The 18,285-nt window shown below is 39.8% G+C and overlaps 1 protein-coding gene across 1 annotated transcript in view; it reads left to right on the forward strand.

The window, feature by feature from the left end:
* The window catches only part of LOC126457490 (phenoloxidase 1-like), a 196,304-nt gene that overhangs the window by 105,172 nt on the left and 72,847 nt on the right, over nucleotides 1-18,285 (forward strand). Inside the window, exons 7-8 of the mRNA XM_050093790.1 lie at nucleotides 16,495-16,645; nucleotides 16,737-16,838. Of these exons, the coding sequence (XP_049949747.1) occupies nucleotides 16,495-16,645; nucleotides 16,737-16,838 (253 nt within the window). The remainder of the gene's footprint in view (nucleotides 1-16,494; nucleotides 16,646-16,736; nucleotides 16,839-18,285) is intronic.

Raw genomic sequence — 18,285 nt, forward strand, 5'->3', positions numbered from 1 at the left:
AAGAAAATTTTTCAATGGTGTTAGCTGTTGTAGTGTCAGAACTTCATGCATAATCAGCAGTTAAATATGTGACCAGGTTAAGGGTATTTTGTAAGATATTTTCTTTTCATAGACGACGGTTATCTCGGAGAACGAGACGATTTTGATGGAACATGCGTTTACAGAAAAAAGGTTGTGTCTTAAATATCACGTTTTGTGTGTGTTTGGACGCAGTAAATGAAGCTCGAAAATAAGCATGTTTGCGCAAAGTTTATTGTAATGTGTAACACCTTTATCTAATGGCAGACAACGATACACACAGAATAAACAGAAAAAGTCAAAGCATTGAAAGACTGGAAGATAACACAAATCAAAGAAAAACAATGTTGTCTTTTTAAGATAACATTAACATTGTGCCTGAACACCCTCCCTCAATCCCCTAATTATCAGTGTTACAAAAACAAAATACAAGCTCTAAGTAAGTCCTAACAGCGCTCTAAATTTTTCATATTTTATTTTACTTAGTGGCTTTGTTAGAATATCAGCTTGTTGGTCATTTGTGCTAATGTGCTTTAACATACTGTCTTGGTAAAAACTTTCTCTCTCACAAATAAAATTTTCACATCAATATGCTTTAGTGTATGATGGAACTGAGGGTTCTTGCAAAGGCTTATTTCTGGAATATTGTCTTCATAAAGTACAACAGCTCTTTGACTGCCAGAAAGACTACGATACAAATTATTGAGCCAACAGGCTTCACTAGTTGCCATGCTTAAAGCCACAAATTCCGTTTTTGTTGATGATAGAGACACATTTTACCTGGGTTCCTCCGGAAGAATCCTTGCAATTAATTGGTGAGAAACTGGATGAGGAAACAACCAAGCTTTGTCGCCATGTGCTGACGTCGACGTACTTTTTATTCAATGACAAATATTTTGAACAGACTGACGGAGTGGCTATGGGGAGACCATTGTCCCCTATAGTCGCCAATCTTTTTATGGAGGATTTTGAGGAGATGGCGCTGAAGACGGCGTCTTTAAAACCAACCTGTTACTGGAAGTTTTTCAACGATACGTTTATGGTGTGGCTTCATGAGAGAGAAGGTCTTGACCGCCTCCTAGATCATTTTAATTCCCTGCATCCTAGCGTCAAGTTTACGATGGAGGTGGAATGTGATGGAAAGCTTTCGTTTCTGGATGTTCTGGTGTACAGAAAGGATGATGGGACACTGGGACACAGTGTTTATCGAAAGCCTACGCACACGGACCGTTACCTGCATGCTTCTAGCTGTCATCCATCGTTCCCGCGGACGTTGGCGAGAAGTGGACCATCTCAAAGTTGTGTTCAAGCAGGATGGCTATACAGATAAACAGATCCGTCGTGCTATCCAGTTTGGACCTTCGCCTGAACCACCAGCAGACACCTGCAAATCGGTGGCTTTTCTACCTTTTGCTGGGAGCATTCCCTTGAAAATAGGAAGAGTTCTAAAAAGATATCATATCAAAAGTATTTTTCGTCCGCCAGCCAAGATTAGAGCGCTTTATGGCTCAGTTAAGGATGAATTGGGTCTGAGGAAGCCTGGTGTGTACAAGATCCCTTGCCACTGTGGGAGGGCTTATATTGGTCAAACAATCCGGACCATTCAGGACCGATGTGTTGAGCACCAGCGGCACACACGGTTGCTTCAACCTGAGAAATCGGCAGTGGTGGAGCACTGTCTCACCGAGGCACATAGAAAGGTGTATGAAGAGACAAAAATGGTTGCCCCTGCATCTCGCTATTGGGACTGTGTTTTAAAAGAATCCATAGAGATTCGATTATCTAATAATCTTATTAATAGAGACATGGGTTGCCTTTTAAACAAGACTTGGAACCCAGTGTGTCAGACATTAAAAACAACGGTCTGTGTTTCGATCGTAGGAATAATGTTTAGTTTTTGATAGCGATATCTCGATTTCGCCTGTTTCCACCACTGGGGCGCTGTGTGTTTACTTGCACTAGAAGGCAGTTGAGGCACCTTCTCACGCACGCGTTGTGGGCCTCCTGCGGCCTATATAGGGGCCGCGGCTTGCGCTGAGAAGTCTGTTCCGGCGAGATAGTGTACCAGCTCTCTCACCTGAAGATGGCGGCCAGTTGGACCGCTGAAATATTGTGTCAAGATGACGTTACGATCCGGCTGCACAAGCGAGAATATTATCAAGCCTTCGGAGTCAAATCTGTCTTGTTTTTGGCATCTAGTGCCAGTCTCTTTCCTTTGGGTACAAGGAACATACTACGAGTTCCAAATATTTTCAGATCTGCTAAACGTAATTCTCTGTCATAAAGAGCTTCAGAAGGAGCTGCACCTTTTACAGGACAGACCAGTTCCATGTAGTGCATAAGCTGCAGTGTTAAATGCTGCAGCCCAGAAATGTTTGGACATTCCTGAAACCACTGAACGAGCAGCTTCAACCAAGCTGTGCACTTACTTCCAGCTCTTCCATTTTTCTGGGGTGTGTAAATAACGCTTCTTTGATGGGTTACGCAATTCTCACTAAAAAATGCACCTAAGTCAGTATTCATAAACGCGTCCATTATCCCTCCTTAGAACGTTAATTTTCAGACCAGATTCTCTCTCAGTTTTTGCACTAAAATTCCTAATGAAGCCTTTAGCTTCATTCTTCTGTTTCACAAAGAATACTTTGCGATTACAAGACTAGTCATCCTTCAAAAGCAAAAAATACCTTGCTCTTCCAAGTGAATGCATCTCCATGGGTCCACAGATATCTGCATGAACCAGTTCAAATGGGGCATTAGCTCTTGACGAACTAACAGGAAAAGACGAGAGATGTTATTTACCTGCCAAACATTTTTCACAAGTGACAAAGTCGTCAAGGTCCATTACGTGACAAAAACTCTTTCACATGTGTGATGCTGTGCTGGCTCATTTTTTTATGCCCGACACTCAAGTTTTCAACACATTTAGACAAACTGACGAGGCCACTATCAATATGGACTGATGAAAGTTCACTAGTGTCATTACTGTCAATGATAGTGTGTGTTTTACCCGCACATATCAAAGTAACCAGAGACAGTTCTGACTGTGTTTCGTTTAGTGAAAACAACAAGCGATACATTTTGTTGATTCGTTTGGATAATGCACGAACTTTACGTTGTTCCATGTTTGACACTAAACACATGCCTTTGTCTAGCACAATTCCTACAGAAAGCAGACTGAATTTCAGTTCAGGCACAAAAAGCACTCCACGAAGTACTATTTTGACAAATTTAACTCAGTTCCCTGCACACAGTTCCCCAGTTCCAAGTCCAATCACATCAAGAAGTTTACCATCACACACAGTAACTTTCATTGAGCTTTTCACGCTATCCAGTTTCGTAAACATTTCTCTCTTATAGCACATATGCTCGCTAGCACCTGTATCCATGATCCAATAATCTTCTAGGTCAACTCCTTGATTTATCGCATAAAGGGATTTACATTCTGAGCCTGTCTGCCTTCCTTCGATTTCAAAAGCCTATAATGTGACATCAGATGATCTCTTTTCTTACAATAATTGCACCTTATCGTTTCTCTCTTCGCTTTACTTTTACAATCCTTTGCATCATGGCCCTTCTTACCACAAGCATAACAGGTAAATTTTTGCTGCCTGCTTACACTGGCGAAAGCTACCTCCCGCTGACTGAACTGATTATTTCTCTCTTCCTCAATGAGCAGTCTTGAAGTTGTCTCAGTAAGCATTTGCTTATCAAAGGGGACAGACTCCCTGCCGAACGGAAAAGTTTATATCGCTCTGACAATGACATTAACGCTTTTGTTATTATCATTTGATATATAAGTGATTCACCCACTTCCTTCAATTTCGTTTTGATTTCTTCTTTTTTCAACATAACTGTAGGCACCGAGTCATCACGAAACTGGAACGAGAAAATTTTTTTCAGAAGTGTTGAATACTCAATGCGGACTGTTTTTCGTAGACAGTCTTCAGTTTCGTCCACATGCCGGCTGACGTCATACACGAAATTAGATGAGTGAGTGGTGCTACTACCGTCCGCGTCACAATAACTTCCTGTGTTTTTGCGTCCTTTTCCAGCCATGTTTTTACCTCAGCCTCTTTCTCTTGTTGTGGCTTAATAAAGATGTCGTGACAACATTTAAAAGGCCTTTTCCTCTGAATAACACTTCCATTTGGAATTTCCACGTCGCCCAGTTGTCCCCTCCAGAATACACGGAAACAGATGCGTAGGTTGTTCCATTGCCCAACGCCAACACTACGCCGGTAACGTCAAATTTTACTGTTGTGCAGGACACAGCCAAACAAATCTCTGTCACTACACTGAAAAACAAACTTATGCACCTGGGCCCACAACCTACGATCGGGCGCAGTAAGTGAAGCACGGAAATAAACTTTTCTGTACAGAGTTTATTGTAATGTAATGTGTGCCAGCTTACGAATAATGGCGCACAACGATACACACGCATAATAAACAGAAAAAGCCAAAGCATGTAAAGAATGAAAGACAACACTAATCAAAGAAAAACAGTGTTGCTTCTTTAAGATAACATTAACGTTGTGCCACTAACACATATGAGATAAATAAACGTATGCCAAAATCAACGCCCTACTCACCACTCTGTAGAGGCTGCAAACTGTGATGTCCTAAGAAAGTTACATTTATAATTGTAGAATCAAAGCTATATTCAGGTTTTTTGTTGCCCTAAGCGTGTAATATATTTGGCACTCCCTCATCCCCCTCCCTCCGAAAAAAAAGAAACAGTTACGCTCCAACAAAAAATACTCGAAGTTAGAATAATGTGTACGATATTCAGACGCAAACACGACAGTTATGTTACCGTATAGCGAGGCTACTTTGGTCCAATATTTAGACACTTTGTACCGATGCTTGAAAATACCTAAGTTAAAGCTAAGAAACAAGTTTGATAATTTCCAAGCAGTTAGCTAAAGCACAAAGGAATAATGTCTGAGTGAAGAGGTCTTTGGATTTTCATTTTATAATGAGTTACACAATTTTTAAAAGAGAGGCAAAGTTTCCCATGTGGGCAGGTTACATTTCTCCACTTTCAAAATAAGTTTTAATTCTAGTCGAAAAATTGTGTGGAGCAACGTTAGACACATAGTAAAGTTCAATTTTAACATTTATTAAACAGAAAAAGTCCACACATAAAAATACAGTATTTATTTTTCAAAATTGCAAAATTATTCTTATAAAGAAGTAAATATTTGATTTTCTTGGATATACCATATTCACCAAAATTACAACATGTTTATATACTCTAGATACCACAACCTAATTACCACACAATTCAGCCATGTCACTGAACACCACTCAGTTCAGGAATATGGAAAAAAACACCTTCTATTCACCATGTGTGGTGGATCTATGCCCCCTACAATATCTTTCCATTCATAAAAGAGTTCATCTGGTTTTGATGGATATTTCCATGATTTTTGACTTAGTTTTGAATAACACCTGGATACAGATGATACTCATAATGAAAGATCAAAAAAGGCACCGACTTCTCTGTTTACCAGTTTCATTTGTGGTCCTTCAGAGTTCTGTAAGTTTTCCTCTTCTTTTTTGTGCTCTACTTCCAGAAGACATTTCTTCCTGTAAGACCCCCAGGATTCTTTGTCAGAAGTGTCTTGTGTACAGTGATCTGCGTTTCTCTCAGAATGCCAAATTTGCTTTCTTTTACGTTTTCCTGGTTGGCCTCTAGGTGTCTGTGAAGCGGTTTCTGCTGCACCACCCACATTCTCCACCATTCTGCTACTGGTACTAGTTGCATGAGAGCCAATTTTTTCAGGTGAGACTGGAATCTTTCTTCTTTTCATGTGATCTTTATCCCCCGGAATGTTGAGAGTTTTATTCCTTTGAAGAGTGAGCAGAAATGAATTGTCCAGATCATCTTGTTGCACCTTTCTGTGCCTGATGCGCTCAAGCAATGGGTCAACATTACAAGGAACTGTCCCACACTTCCTAAAGCCACTTTCAAGGTTACTTTTTACGTTTGGCTGCATCACATCAAGAGCCCTTTTCAGCAGATCAGGATCTGGTGTTTAGGAAGAACAGCACACATCATTCCTTCAAGGGATTGCATCCACTCATTCATACGGTACCTGCTGCCATGCAGCTTTCATGGGATGAAAAAAGGCAACATCTAAAGGTTGAGTGAGATGAGTCGAGACATGAAATGAATGTCATTTTCTTTACATGCCAGAAAAAACTGGACGTCCAAATATGTAGAGGGTTTTTCAGCAATGACAACCTTTTTTCCTTCCAGTTTCTTCAGTTTGGGAAGCAGTATGGTCTTATGCCAGTCACTGTAGGTCACTGCACAAACTATCCTGAACTAGAATGATTATACTTGCATCCTTTTCGACCTCCCTCCATTCATGTGTCCCACAGCTGCCCAGACTTGTAGATGACATAGGGTGGTAAACGTTCCCATGCTGCCTGCCACACATCAGAATGTAGCAACTATATTTAGAAAAGTTACAAATTCTTTCTGGGTATTTTGCACCTCAGCGACAGATAACTCTGCTTTTACCTGGATCGTCTGCGAGATTTGTCTCATCTAGATTCCAGATATGTGATGGTGTTGCATCTCTAGTTACACTGGACAGATTTTCAATGTATTTACGCAACACGGTTTCATCAATAGCTGCCCTACTGCATTTGATGTTGGTGTAAATCTTTCAGTCATTTGAGGATGTGGTTGAAGGAAACCTGTTGTCCAATCTTTCCCTGATATATTGTTGGAAAATGCTTTGACATTAGACCCCGTTCTATCCAGATGAGATTTTACTACATAACATAGATCAGCAGCATTTAAGGGGAAGCCATAATCGCTCATCATTTCTATATATGATGCAAAAGCATTCTCCTGATCTTCGTTTTTGCTCCATTTTATGAGTGATGCAAAGTAGGCCCGAAATTGTTGAAAGTGTAAACGTACTTATTTATTTTTGAATTAGAGGAAAACCAACATAACCGCTTTATCAGGCAATGTAAATTTTGATTCAGCATTAAATTCTACATCAAATGGTCGTATACTTATCCTTTCAGTAATAAAATACGGTTCTGTAGAGACAACTTTTCAAAGGCAAATTTCAGTTTAATAAATAACACTTCAACTCAATGGCTTCCACTCAACAACTAAGCACAATAGGCAGATCCAGAAAGTACTGGAAGGAAGACTGTGATGCCATCTATGATTTAAAGCAGAAAGCTTTTAATTTTAGTTAAAGACTTTCCATCCAGAGGGTGTTGAAACTTTTTTCATTTCTGGAGCAAAGTAACTCCCATAGCAGCAATGTAACCCCAATTTACAATATGTTATTAATTGTCCTGTAATAATTTGCTTCATTTAATTGCAAAACGCAGAACAACAGAATATTAACAAACTTGTAAAAATATGAGATGCGAAGAAGCAATAATGATAATGTTGACTGGTCCTCAGCTGTACTGCGTGAAAGTACAGATTCATATTCTTAAATAATTTCATTTACACACATATACAACATTTGTAAAGCTGATTTTGACTGACTGGCAAAGACTGGATCATATTCGAATGTTGCTCTCATTCTCCTCCAGGTGAATTCCCCCTAAGCTTTTAGTCTCTTATGAATGGGGACGGTTTTAGAGGTAGGAAGTGGATTACATCCACACGATTTTGACACTACAGTTTACACGTCGGCAAGGGGCAGTGGAGGCCATCTGCCCCTCCTTTTTCCCCAAGAAAATATTGGTATAATCTTCGCAAAGTGAGCTTACATCGTGCACAGTCATCAGATTGACATATAAGTCCAATATCAGTTTGTGGAAAGACGCAACATATAATGGATATTTATTGGTAGCAAGTGTATTCAGAGCTATTTGCTGTGAAATCTCAAAACTATTTCGCCCGTCACCGCTATTCACTTGCAACTAAAAAGGTGTACTTTCAATCTAGACACAAAAATAATTTATACGAATCTCATACAAACTAAACTGTTTTCCTGATAAAGTTGTAACAAGCCGATGCTGGTTTGGTGTGATCTACTCCACCACTTAGCGTTTAAGGAATGCTCTGAGAAGGAAAATTAAATCTTAAGCCGGCGAACTCAGGCCATGCCAGATGTGCAGGTCCCAGACACGCTGTTAGACATCCGAAGAATAGCTGCCATCGGTGCACCTAAAATATGTCAGTGAGTAAAGGGGGGAACTCTACTTTGGGACAAACAACAGTCTACTACTTGCACGAAAGAATTTATTACAAGAATTACCATACACATTTGAGTTCAAAATGTGGAAACAGTAATCTTAGGAAAATCCTATATAAACTAAGAAGATCCCACAGAAAAATAAACACGAGGAAAATATTGATTAGGGTCACTAGCAACTTAATGCCGAAAATCTACTAAAAGTACTTCAAAAGATGTTGCTCTCAAAACCAAAACTGTATACTCTGGCAATATAAAGTAAACTACTGTAGCTGGGCAATAATTTGTGTCTGACAGATCACTTCCTCAAATTTAAAAGATCACACATGAATTATCTGGCTGTCATGGACACGAGGGGATGCGAATAATTACCCCAATCTAATGCAGACCTGCTGTCAAAGCATGCTGTTGACATCATTTAACGGCTGAGCAATGGGTCATTTACCTTTTGCAGAATGCAGTGATAAACTCAGCGGCAGTCGGCTGTTGCGTGTGTCGCCTCTCGTACCTGTTAATTTGACAAAAAGACTATGCTGGCGTCTGACTGAATTTAACAGTCTAAAACTTCCGAAGCTAAGACAAATGGCTTTGTACACTCGTCAAGGCTGGATGACGTGCACGATGTTGCCCTCAAAAATTCTCAGATGGATGTTGACTGTAACAGCTCTTCTCGTGTCCTCCGGTATGAACAAACGAGAAATCCAGCACGCGAATCAACAAAGTGTTCACTGAAAAATATCTCTCTCAATATCACCATAGAGCATTAAGTGCTCCGTGCAAAGCACACCATCTCCAGACAGAGACAGTGGCCTCAATTATCCCTACATAATTGTCTACATTGTCGCTAATTTCCCCACCGTACAGCAGCTCCGGTTCTTTCCACGACTGGTACCGGCCAATGGGCGTGCTTTTTACACAATGCATCGTCACTTACTCCACCAATAAGAATATCCAAAACAAACTTCTGTGTATGCTGGTTTCTTCCTGTCCAACCAGCGTTCGAGATTCCCTTCTTGCGTTAAAAGCACAATGGGGCTAGGGGCTTAGCATGTGAAGCACACGCACTGTCCACAGCTGTGTCATGTAATTTTACTGTTTAGTGAAGACACGTGACGCTGTATTTTGTGTCCACTAGTTGGCTTTCCTGCAGCGAGGGTTGCTCTCTTATGGTCCGCTAAATGATTTCTCTGTCACACTTCTGCGTTGTCACTTCAGTTCCACTTTACTATCAAAATACTACGTATTTATCTGCTTGCTAATGAGGCAGGAATTGTTAGTACCTTTTTTATGCAAAACATGCCTGTTCTTATTGCACCTCGTACTGAACAAATTACCTAACTGAGTTCAAAGTGTGACTTGTGACAAAACAAACGAATCGGGTTAACTAATAGAATGGACCTAACTAGGAGATGAACATGTTAGGTGGTAAATATTACCCTGCCATCTTACAATGTCACAAGAACCAACATGAATGATGTTAACACATGTATGATAAAATCCAGCTGGCAGCACTTTCTTATTGTTGTTGATACTTTTCCATACTTTCTTATTGTTCCTGATAATTTTTGATGACAAAACATCAAATGCCTTTTTAAAATGAAACATTTATTTAAAACACCACAATAGTACGGCTGTATTGGTAGAATACGTCAAAACCATCAAAGCACAAGCAACACCACTCTGAAGCGAATTCAAGAAGTTTCTATAACGACGACTGTCAACCCCCAAAGGTGATCAATGAGTATATATATCAACACTGAATCCCGCAAAGTTTTATATATACAATGAAGTAGACACAATATCAGCAAGTTCCTTGATCATCTGTAATTTTGGAACCACATATGTGATCTGAACGCTCCACTTGCAGCACATACCGCCTCCATTGAAGAGAGAACTGTAATTTACTTTCCCACATAACCGTGTCTTTAAGAAACTTGAGTGAAATGCCACTTGTAGTTGTTGGTCTTGTGCCTCTGTCCCCGCCATGATCAGCCTCACTATAAGATTCAATATTACAGTATTCATTCTTCTCAAACTTCATATCCTTCAGTATCCATCCGTGTTTAAGTGGTAAAGATAACTGTTTTGCATCCATCATACCATATTTCTCTTCACATATTCATAGTGATTTATGTGAGAAAAATTATCGAATTTGTTGACTTGTAAGCCCAGAAAGTAATCGACCTTTTCTACTCTCGAAACGTTTACCCAATTGTTAAATAAATTTACTTGTTGCATCAATAGAGCCCATACCCAATCCATCATCAGCTTAAAGCTGCAGTATCATGTTTTCACCATAGAATATACATGGATCTGAATAGCTCTCCCATGATTTACATTCAGTAAGAAATTTAACAAGACATACATACCAGCATTTTGAGGCTTGCTTTAAAGCATACAGACTCTTCAGCAACTTATGTGTAGGTTCCGTGCCATCAGCAAATCCCTTTGGTTGATACATGTAGATTTATTCCTTCAAAATACAATTGAGAAATGCTGTCCTCACGCCAAATTGACTTATATACCAATCATGTTGAATTGCAACATTAAGCAAGGCTCTCATCGTCTCAGATCGTGCTACAGGGCTAAATGTGTCAACACAATATATTCCAAAATCTTGAGTATATCCTTTTGTCACAAATCGAGTCTTATGTCGAACCACTTCATTATTTGCATTTAGTTTTGTAGCAAAAATACATCGATTTTCAGTCATTTTATTTGTTTTAGTTTTGTAAAATAGTTTCCACATTTTAATTGTCTTCAGGAGCATTCATTTCTTCCTCCAGCGCTTTCTTCCACTCTTCAGAATTTTCTGACCACACTGCTTCTTTATAATTCTTTGGTTTCTTACAAAGAAGCACCTTGGATGCTGCGCTGAATCTTCATAGTGAGGGGACTGTTTCTTCAAATTTCGCCATTCAGGTAAGTTGTGGCTTCCTCTATCTTCATTTCTTGTTTCCAAGCTATTCTCTGCTTGTCCCTCAGTGTCATACAAGTGGCTGACAATCTGTTCAACACTTATAGCTACATCTTGGTCCATACAATCCCGTTGGCTATCCTCTTCAATAACATTTCACGTTCACTTTCTGTAACCGCTTTCTTTTCATCTACATCCCACATCAACAACCCATTTTAGTTTCTTGAGTAAGTGGTTGCTGTAATTGTTTCTGTTGAACTTTACATCTCTGCGAACGCGCGCGCGCCCACACAAACACACACACACACACAGATTTTTTCAGGAAAAGAACTACTGTATCAACAGTGCTCATAATCATCCAGATATCTTTTTGAAGATTTAGCATCAAACTTCTACTGCGTAGGAATCGAAGTGTAGCACTGTGTTCCAAATATCGCTAAATTATTAAAACCACTTTCTTTCTTCAAAACTTTCTCAATTGGAGTTTTACCTTTAATTTTCGTGGGGCCTGTTAGACTCAAAGTGCATGTCGCAGCCAAAATTGCCTCATCCCAAAACGCTTTTAGTAGGTATTCAGTAGAGAAGAGCCAAAAACATGAAATCTATTTTATCACTCTGCTGTTGAGGAGTATGTGGCGCAGTAATAGAAGGTTTTAGTCCAGTTGAATCAGCAAACTTATGTACATCTTTTTATAGAATTCCTTAAAATAGTCTGTACATAATTCTTCCACAGTAACATCATCTTGAGTTTTTATCATTGTAATGAACGGTGGTAGCTTTTGTTTAATTTCATCTTTGTGTTGCAAAAGCTACGTTATTCTGGAACTGTAAAAATTATCCTTAAAATCAGCAAAGTATCGATGATCCCGTAAGTTATTTATTCCATTAGTCCAAAATATCTAGATAAACTGATTCTGCAGGTTTAGTCTGTCGCCAAACGCTAGCTTATGATGTCTATCATACATGCACCCCTCACAAAGGCAACTACCAAACGTTGTCTCTAACTATGATCCTTCAAAAACTGGTGCACATAGTGCCTATTTTTATGGCACATTTTATCGTTTCATCTCTGTAAGATGTCATCAGTTTCAGGAATAACACAAGACTTTTTTTTCACGAACAGGCTTCACAGCCAAAAGATAACGGTCATTTTCGTACTTGGATGTAGCATATGCATCTGAGTATTGTTTAAAAAATTAAAATTTTGCCATTTTTTCTTTTATTTGATTTATTTCTTTTTGGGCAACTTTCTTAGCAGAAAGTGGGCTTCCCAATACATCTGCGCAAACTCAAAAGTCTTCAAAATATTGCTCTGTTGTTTCTGTCCAATGTGATGTGTTGGCAAATGAGCCAACACCTTGTAGATAGAGGAGGCCGAAATGCACGCTATCTAAAGCAGACGGGCGTGAATTCTGGAACAGGATAAGTAGTGAATTCTCATAAGAAAAGTATGCAGCTCCTCGAATACTTATCTTTTATTCTGTGATGTGAATACAGCATTCTTGATGAGACATTTCATACGATAACTATGTAAGGCTAATGGCGCCTTGCTAGGTCGTAGCCATGGACTTAGCTGAAGGCTATTCTAACTGTCTCTCGGCAAATGAGAGAAGGCTTCGTCAGTGTAGTCGCTAGCAAAGTCGTCGTACAACTGGGGCGAGTGCTAGCCCGTATCTCGAGACCTGCCTTGTGGTGGCGCTCGGTCTGCGATCACACAGTGGCGACACGCGGGTCCGACATGTACTAAATGGACCGCGGCCGATTTAAGCTACCACCTAGCAAGTGTGGTGTCTGGCGGTGACACCACACAATGATTATTTGTATATCAGTTCGACCTATACCATATGCTTTAGTTTTTACACCATTTTTGGCACTATCCATCTTCCTTTGAGTTTCGAATGTTTTATATCAAGTGTACCAACGCGCTGATTTGCTATGTGATGTGTCGCACCATCATCAGTGTACCACTCATCACAGCCCAGTTTGTGTACATTCACAAAAAAATTGTTGCGTCTCATCATTAAAACATCTCCTTAATTTTGGAAGTGTCTGTGTGGCTACAGTTTCTTGAACTTCTCACTGATGTGTACTAGTTGGCAAGATGACAGTCTTTTTCTTTTTGTCTAAGCCAGTACACTCATTTCATCGACATCCCTTTTTCTTGCATTTAAAACAAATGACCTGTTTCATACTTTTCCTTAAGTGACCTCCTTTCTTTATTCTTTTTATAATGAGGTGTTTTTGATATATATTCTTCAGATTAAATTAGATTGCGCCATTGTCACTGTTTGTTGATCTTCATTTTCGACACCTTTACTATACCAACACTTCATCAATGATCTGTTATTCCCAGCTCATAATTTAAACACCGTTTTTGTATCTTACTCCACGTTTTCTCTACAGCAGGTATATCGTGCCATGTAACATAAATGTAATCGAAGTCATTGGGGAAAGTTTTCAAAAACGGTACACAAAGTTCAGCCCAGCCGGTCGACTTGGCTAACAAAGAAAGTTGAGCTCGTACTTCCATCAAATTTGGCTAGATGGCCATATATACCACCAGCTGCTTCCCACACAATTTCATGGAATTTGTATCTAATGCAGCTTATCCCAAATCTGTCCCGCAGTCTTGCATTCTCCAACACAAAGTAAAGTAGAATTAGCCATATCCTTGCCGTGGTCCATTTCGCAATATCTGTTTAGTAATTTTGCTCACTTTCTTTTGCCTTGATCAGCTTACCATTTACGACGCCAGATTTCGTCGCCCTTTAAAAGAGATCTCACTGTGATTCACCCGGTTCCCCAATTTTGTTCGCCAGTGAGTTTTACAAATTGTCGTTTTCGTCGACAACTGTGTCACCTTTTGTACGTCGATAACGTCGAGCTATCGGGTTCAACTGTCACACTTGACGAAAACTTTAGTAACCGCGCAAGTCTGCTACCATTTTCATAAAATATGAAATGCAGTTTTAAAACGAAACATTTATTTGAAGCACCACGAAAGTACTACGATGCTGGAAGAATACCTTAAAACCACACGGCACGAACAACAACACTTAAAGTAAACACAAGACATTTCTGTAATGAGAACTAACAACCTTTAAAAATTAATAATGTATGTATATATAACAACATTGAATAAACATTGATACTTTCAATTTTTCACTCACATCAAATTCCGTAAAAATACTACAAAGAGCCAACCCTGATTAAAAATAATAAAAATTAGACTGCACTGTATTATGAATTTGTGCTTTGTTGTGTAAGATGTTATTTAGCCTCAGTACAACAGCTGAATTTTTAAAACTCATAAGTTCTGTTTACGCTCTTCTGCTTTATGTACCAACATGTTCTTGAACTTATTTTGTTACATGCCTTACAACGCAAAAAATTGTTAATATTACTTCTAAATTGTTAATGAAATGTTTGGATGTTACTTTGCAGAGAAATAACTACCTCGACTGCACGAATTTCACATTTGTCAACAGAAGAAGAATACATGACAGGGTAGTTATAGGGTGAAGGGAGAGGGAATGGTGGATTCAGAAAATGTATTTTCCCTTCCCTATGTTTTAAAGATGGAGTTGTCTTAAGTGTATTGTTTTTATTAGAGAGCGGAACAAAATTTATTAATCGTCATAGGGATAGCCCGCACAGGAACCCCGGAATATTTGAATAGGAAGCATCACCGCCAAGGGGGCTGCAAATGGCTGCAACATACATTGCAGCAAGGGTAATGCAATGGTGAGGAATCAAAATTGCAAAAAAGTGAATAGACGAAAAAACTCAATATGTTGAAACATTCTGCATTGTCACTATACATTTGGCTCCTTCCAAATATTGGTACCCCAAGCTGAAGCCTAATCCGTCAGTGTGTAGAGATAGATGTGGATAGTAAAAATAACAATCTTTTACTCACATAATACAGGGCTATTACAAAAGATTGAAGCGATTTCATAAATTCACTGTAGCTCCATTCATTGACATATGGTCACGACACACTACAGATACGTAGAAAAACTCATAAAGTTTTGTTCAGCTGAAGCCGCACTTCAGGTTTCTGCCGCCAGAACGCTCGAGAGCGCAGTGAGACAAAATGGCGACAGGAGCCGAGAAAGCGTCGTGCTTGAAATGCACTCACATTAGTCAGTCATAACAGTGCAACGACACTTCAGGACGAAGTTCATCAAAGATCCACCAACTGCTAACTCCATTCGGCGATGGTATGCGCAGTTTAAAACTTCTGGATGCCTCTGTAAGGGGAAATCAACGGGTCGGCCTGCAGTGAGCGAAGAAACGGTTGAACGCGTGCGGGCAAGTTTCACGCGTAGCCCGCGGAAGTCGACGAATAAAGCAAGCAGGGAGCTAAACGTACCACAGCCGACGGTTTGGAAAATCTTACGAAAAAGCCTAAAGCAGAAGCCTTACCGTTTACAATTGCTATAAGCCCTGACACCCGATGACAAAGTCAAACGCTTTGAATTTTCGGCGCGGTTGCAACAGCTCATGGAAGAGGATGCGTTCGGTGCGAAACTTGTTTTCAGTGATGAAGCAACATTTTTTCTTAATGGTGAAGTAAACAGACACGATGTGCGAACCTGGGCGGTAGAGAATCCTCACGCATTCGTGCAGCAAATTCGCAATTCACCAAAAGTTAACGCGTTTTGTGCAATCTCACGGTTTAAAGTTTACGGCCCCTTTTTCTTCTGCGAAAAAAACGTTACAGGACACGTGTATCTGGACATGCTGGAAAATTGGCTCAAGCCACAACTGGAGACCAACAGCGCCGACTTCATCTTTCAACAGGATGGTGCTCCACTGCACTTCCATCATGATGTTCGGCATTTCTTAAACAGGAGATTGAAAACCGATGGATCGGTCGTGGTGGAGATCATGATCAGCAATTCATGTCATGGCCTCCACGCTCTCCCGACTTAATCCCATGCGATTTCTTTCTGTGGGGTTATGTGAAAGATTCAGTGTTTAAACCTCCTCTTCCAAGAAACGTGCCAGAACTGCTAGCTCGCATCAACGATGCTTTCGAACTCATTGATGGGGACATGCTGCGCCGAGTGTGGGAGGAACTTGATTATCGGCTTGATGTCTGCCGAATCACTAAAGGGGCACATATCGAACATTTGTGAAAGCCTAAAAAACTTTTTGAGTTTTTGTACGTGTGTGCAAAGAATTGTGAAAATATCTCAAATAATAAAGTTATTGTACAGCTGTGAAATCGCTTCAATCATTTGTAATAACCCTGTATAATTAAATGCTTTAAGGAGGTAGAGGTACAGTAGGTCATAACTCAACTTGAAGTAACTTATATCTAATTTGTTATGACTGAAGACGTATTTCGCTGATATTTTTACTTTGCAGATATGATTTTGAACGACTGAGCAACAACATGGGAAGAGTAGAAAGACTACTTCAATGGGATAAACCTATTGAAGAAGCTTATTTTCCTAAACTTGATAACATACTTGCGAGTAGAGTCTGGCCTTCACGTCTAAAAAATGCTAAACTTCAAGTAAGAAATTTATTTCATATACAGCTTGCATATTATTAACTTGAATATGATTAGAATCATAATTGCTTATGGAAGATCTGTAAAACATCAGGATATCAATCGAGAAACGGATGGACTCATGATTGACATTCAAGACTTGCAACGATATCAAGAAAGAATCTATGAAGCTATTCATCAGCGGGCAGCTGTAAACGTGAGTAACATCTTTCATATGTAACTTGTAACAATTGACTGGGTCAGCTGAAAAAGACCTGCTTCGTTTGTCTTCTCTTCTTTTTGCTTTCTAAAATGGAAGACTATGTGAAATTAATAATTGCATTTGTATAGCATTCAACTGAGAAAGGAGGAGGGTTAGAGGATGGGCCAACCCCCCATCCTCTGTAAAAAAGATTCTGGTTAAAGAAAAAGACAAAAGGAAAAACTGGACGGATCAAAATGGTGACGAAACTGGATACGTAAATGGATTTTCTGGATTTAGAATTGGAACATGGAATGTAAGGTCAATCATGACGGGGGGAATGAAACAACTTGGAGGAGAACTGAGTAAATATCAATGCATAGTGGCAGCAATTCAAGAAACAAGACTTCCTCAGGGTGTTATGAAGATTGGAGATACTCACACGCTCTTTAACAGCAATGAGCTAAGCCCAGCCTGGACTTCTGGAGTTGGTTTTGCTGTACACAATAAAATGATATCGGCTGTCAACAAATGGTCTCCTGTAAACGACCGAATCTGTTGGATGATTTTACACGCTAAACCATATAAGATCTGCCTAGTCAACTGTCATGCCCCATCAGAGGATGCCGATGAAGAAACAAAGAATAACTTCTATCTAGAACTAGAGAATGTAGTAGACAAACTCCCAAGACACTCAATTCAGTTGATAATGGGAGACTTCAATGCCCAAGTGGGAAGAGAAGTGCAGTATCGTCCAACGATAGGGCCTGATAGTATCCATGAAACAAGCAACGAGAATGGTATCAAATTAATTAACCTTGCCGATACAAGGAGAATGATCGTTAGAAGCACATACTTCCCCCGCAAAGCAGTGCATAAAGTAACCTGGATATCCCCAGATGGAAGTACGATGAACCAGATCGATCACGTTCTTGTTGACCGAAGACATCATTGTAGTGTCGAGCATGTAAGATCCTTTCGCGGGGCAGATATGAATTCAGACCATTTCTTAGTGGTAGTCAAACTACGTCTGAAACTTTCAACCATGTGGAGAAGAAATTCTGAAATGATGGTCCGCTTCGACAAGAATAAGTTGAAAGATGTAGAAGTGAGACAGCGCTATCAAGAAAAAATTGCAGAACATCTCACAATAACAGAGAACCCTACCAGTGTGGAGAACGCATGGCTGCTGCTGAGGAATGCAGTGTTAGAAAGTGCAAATGAAGAACTAGTTTGCGATGCAAAACGAAGAAGTAAACCTTGGTTCGATGAACAATGTCGAGAATCTGTTGAGATTAGATCAGCGAAGAGGATAAAATGGCTACAGCAACTCTCGGAAGAAGCAAGGGTAGCTTACTACGAAGCGAGGCGTAACACGGACCAACTCATGAGAAAGAAGAAACGGGACCACCACAAAAGTCTGTTGATTGCAGTCGAAGAAGCAAAGTCGTCACGCTCGTTT

Source organism: Schistocerca serialis, chromosome 2, assembly GCF_023864345.2.
Source record: "Schistocerca serialis cubense isolate TAMUIC-IGC-003099 chromosome 2, iqSchSeri2.2, whole genome shotgun sequence".
Taxonomy (NCBI): domain Eukaryota; kingdom Metazoa; phylum Arthropoda; class Insecta; order Orthoptera; family Acrididae; genus Schistocerca; species Schistocerca serialis.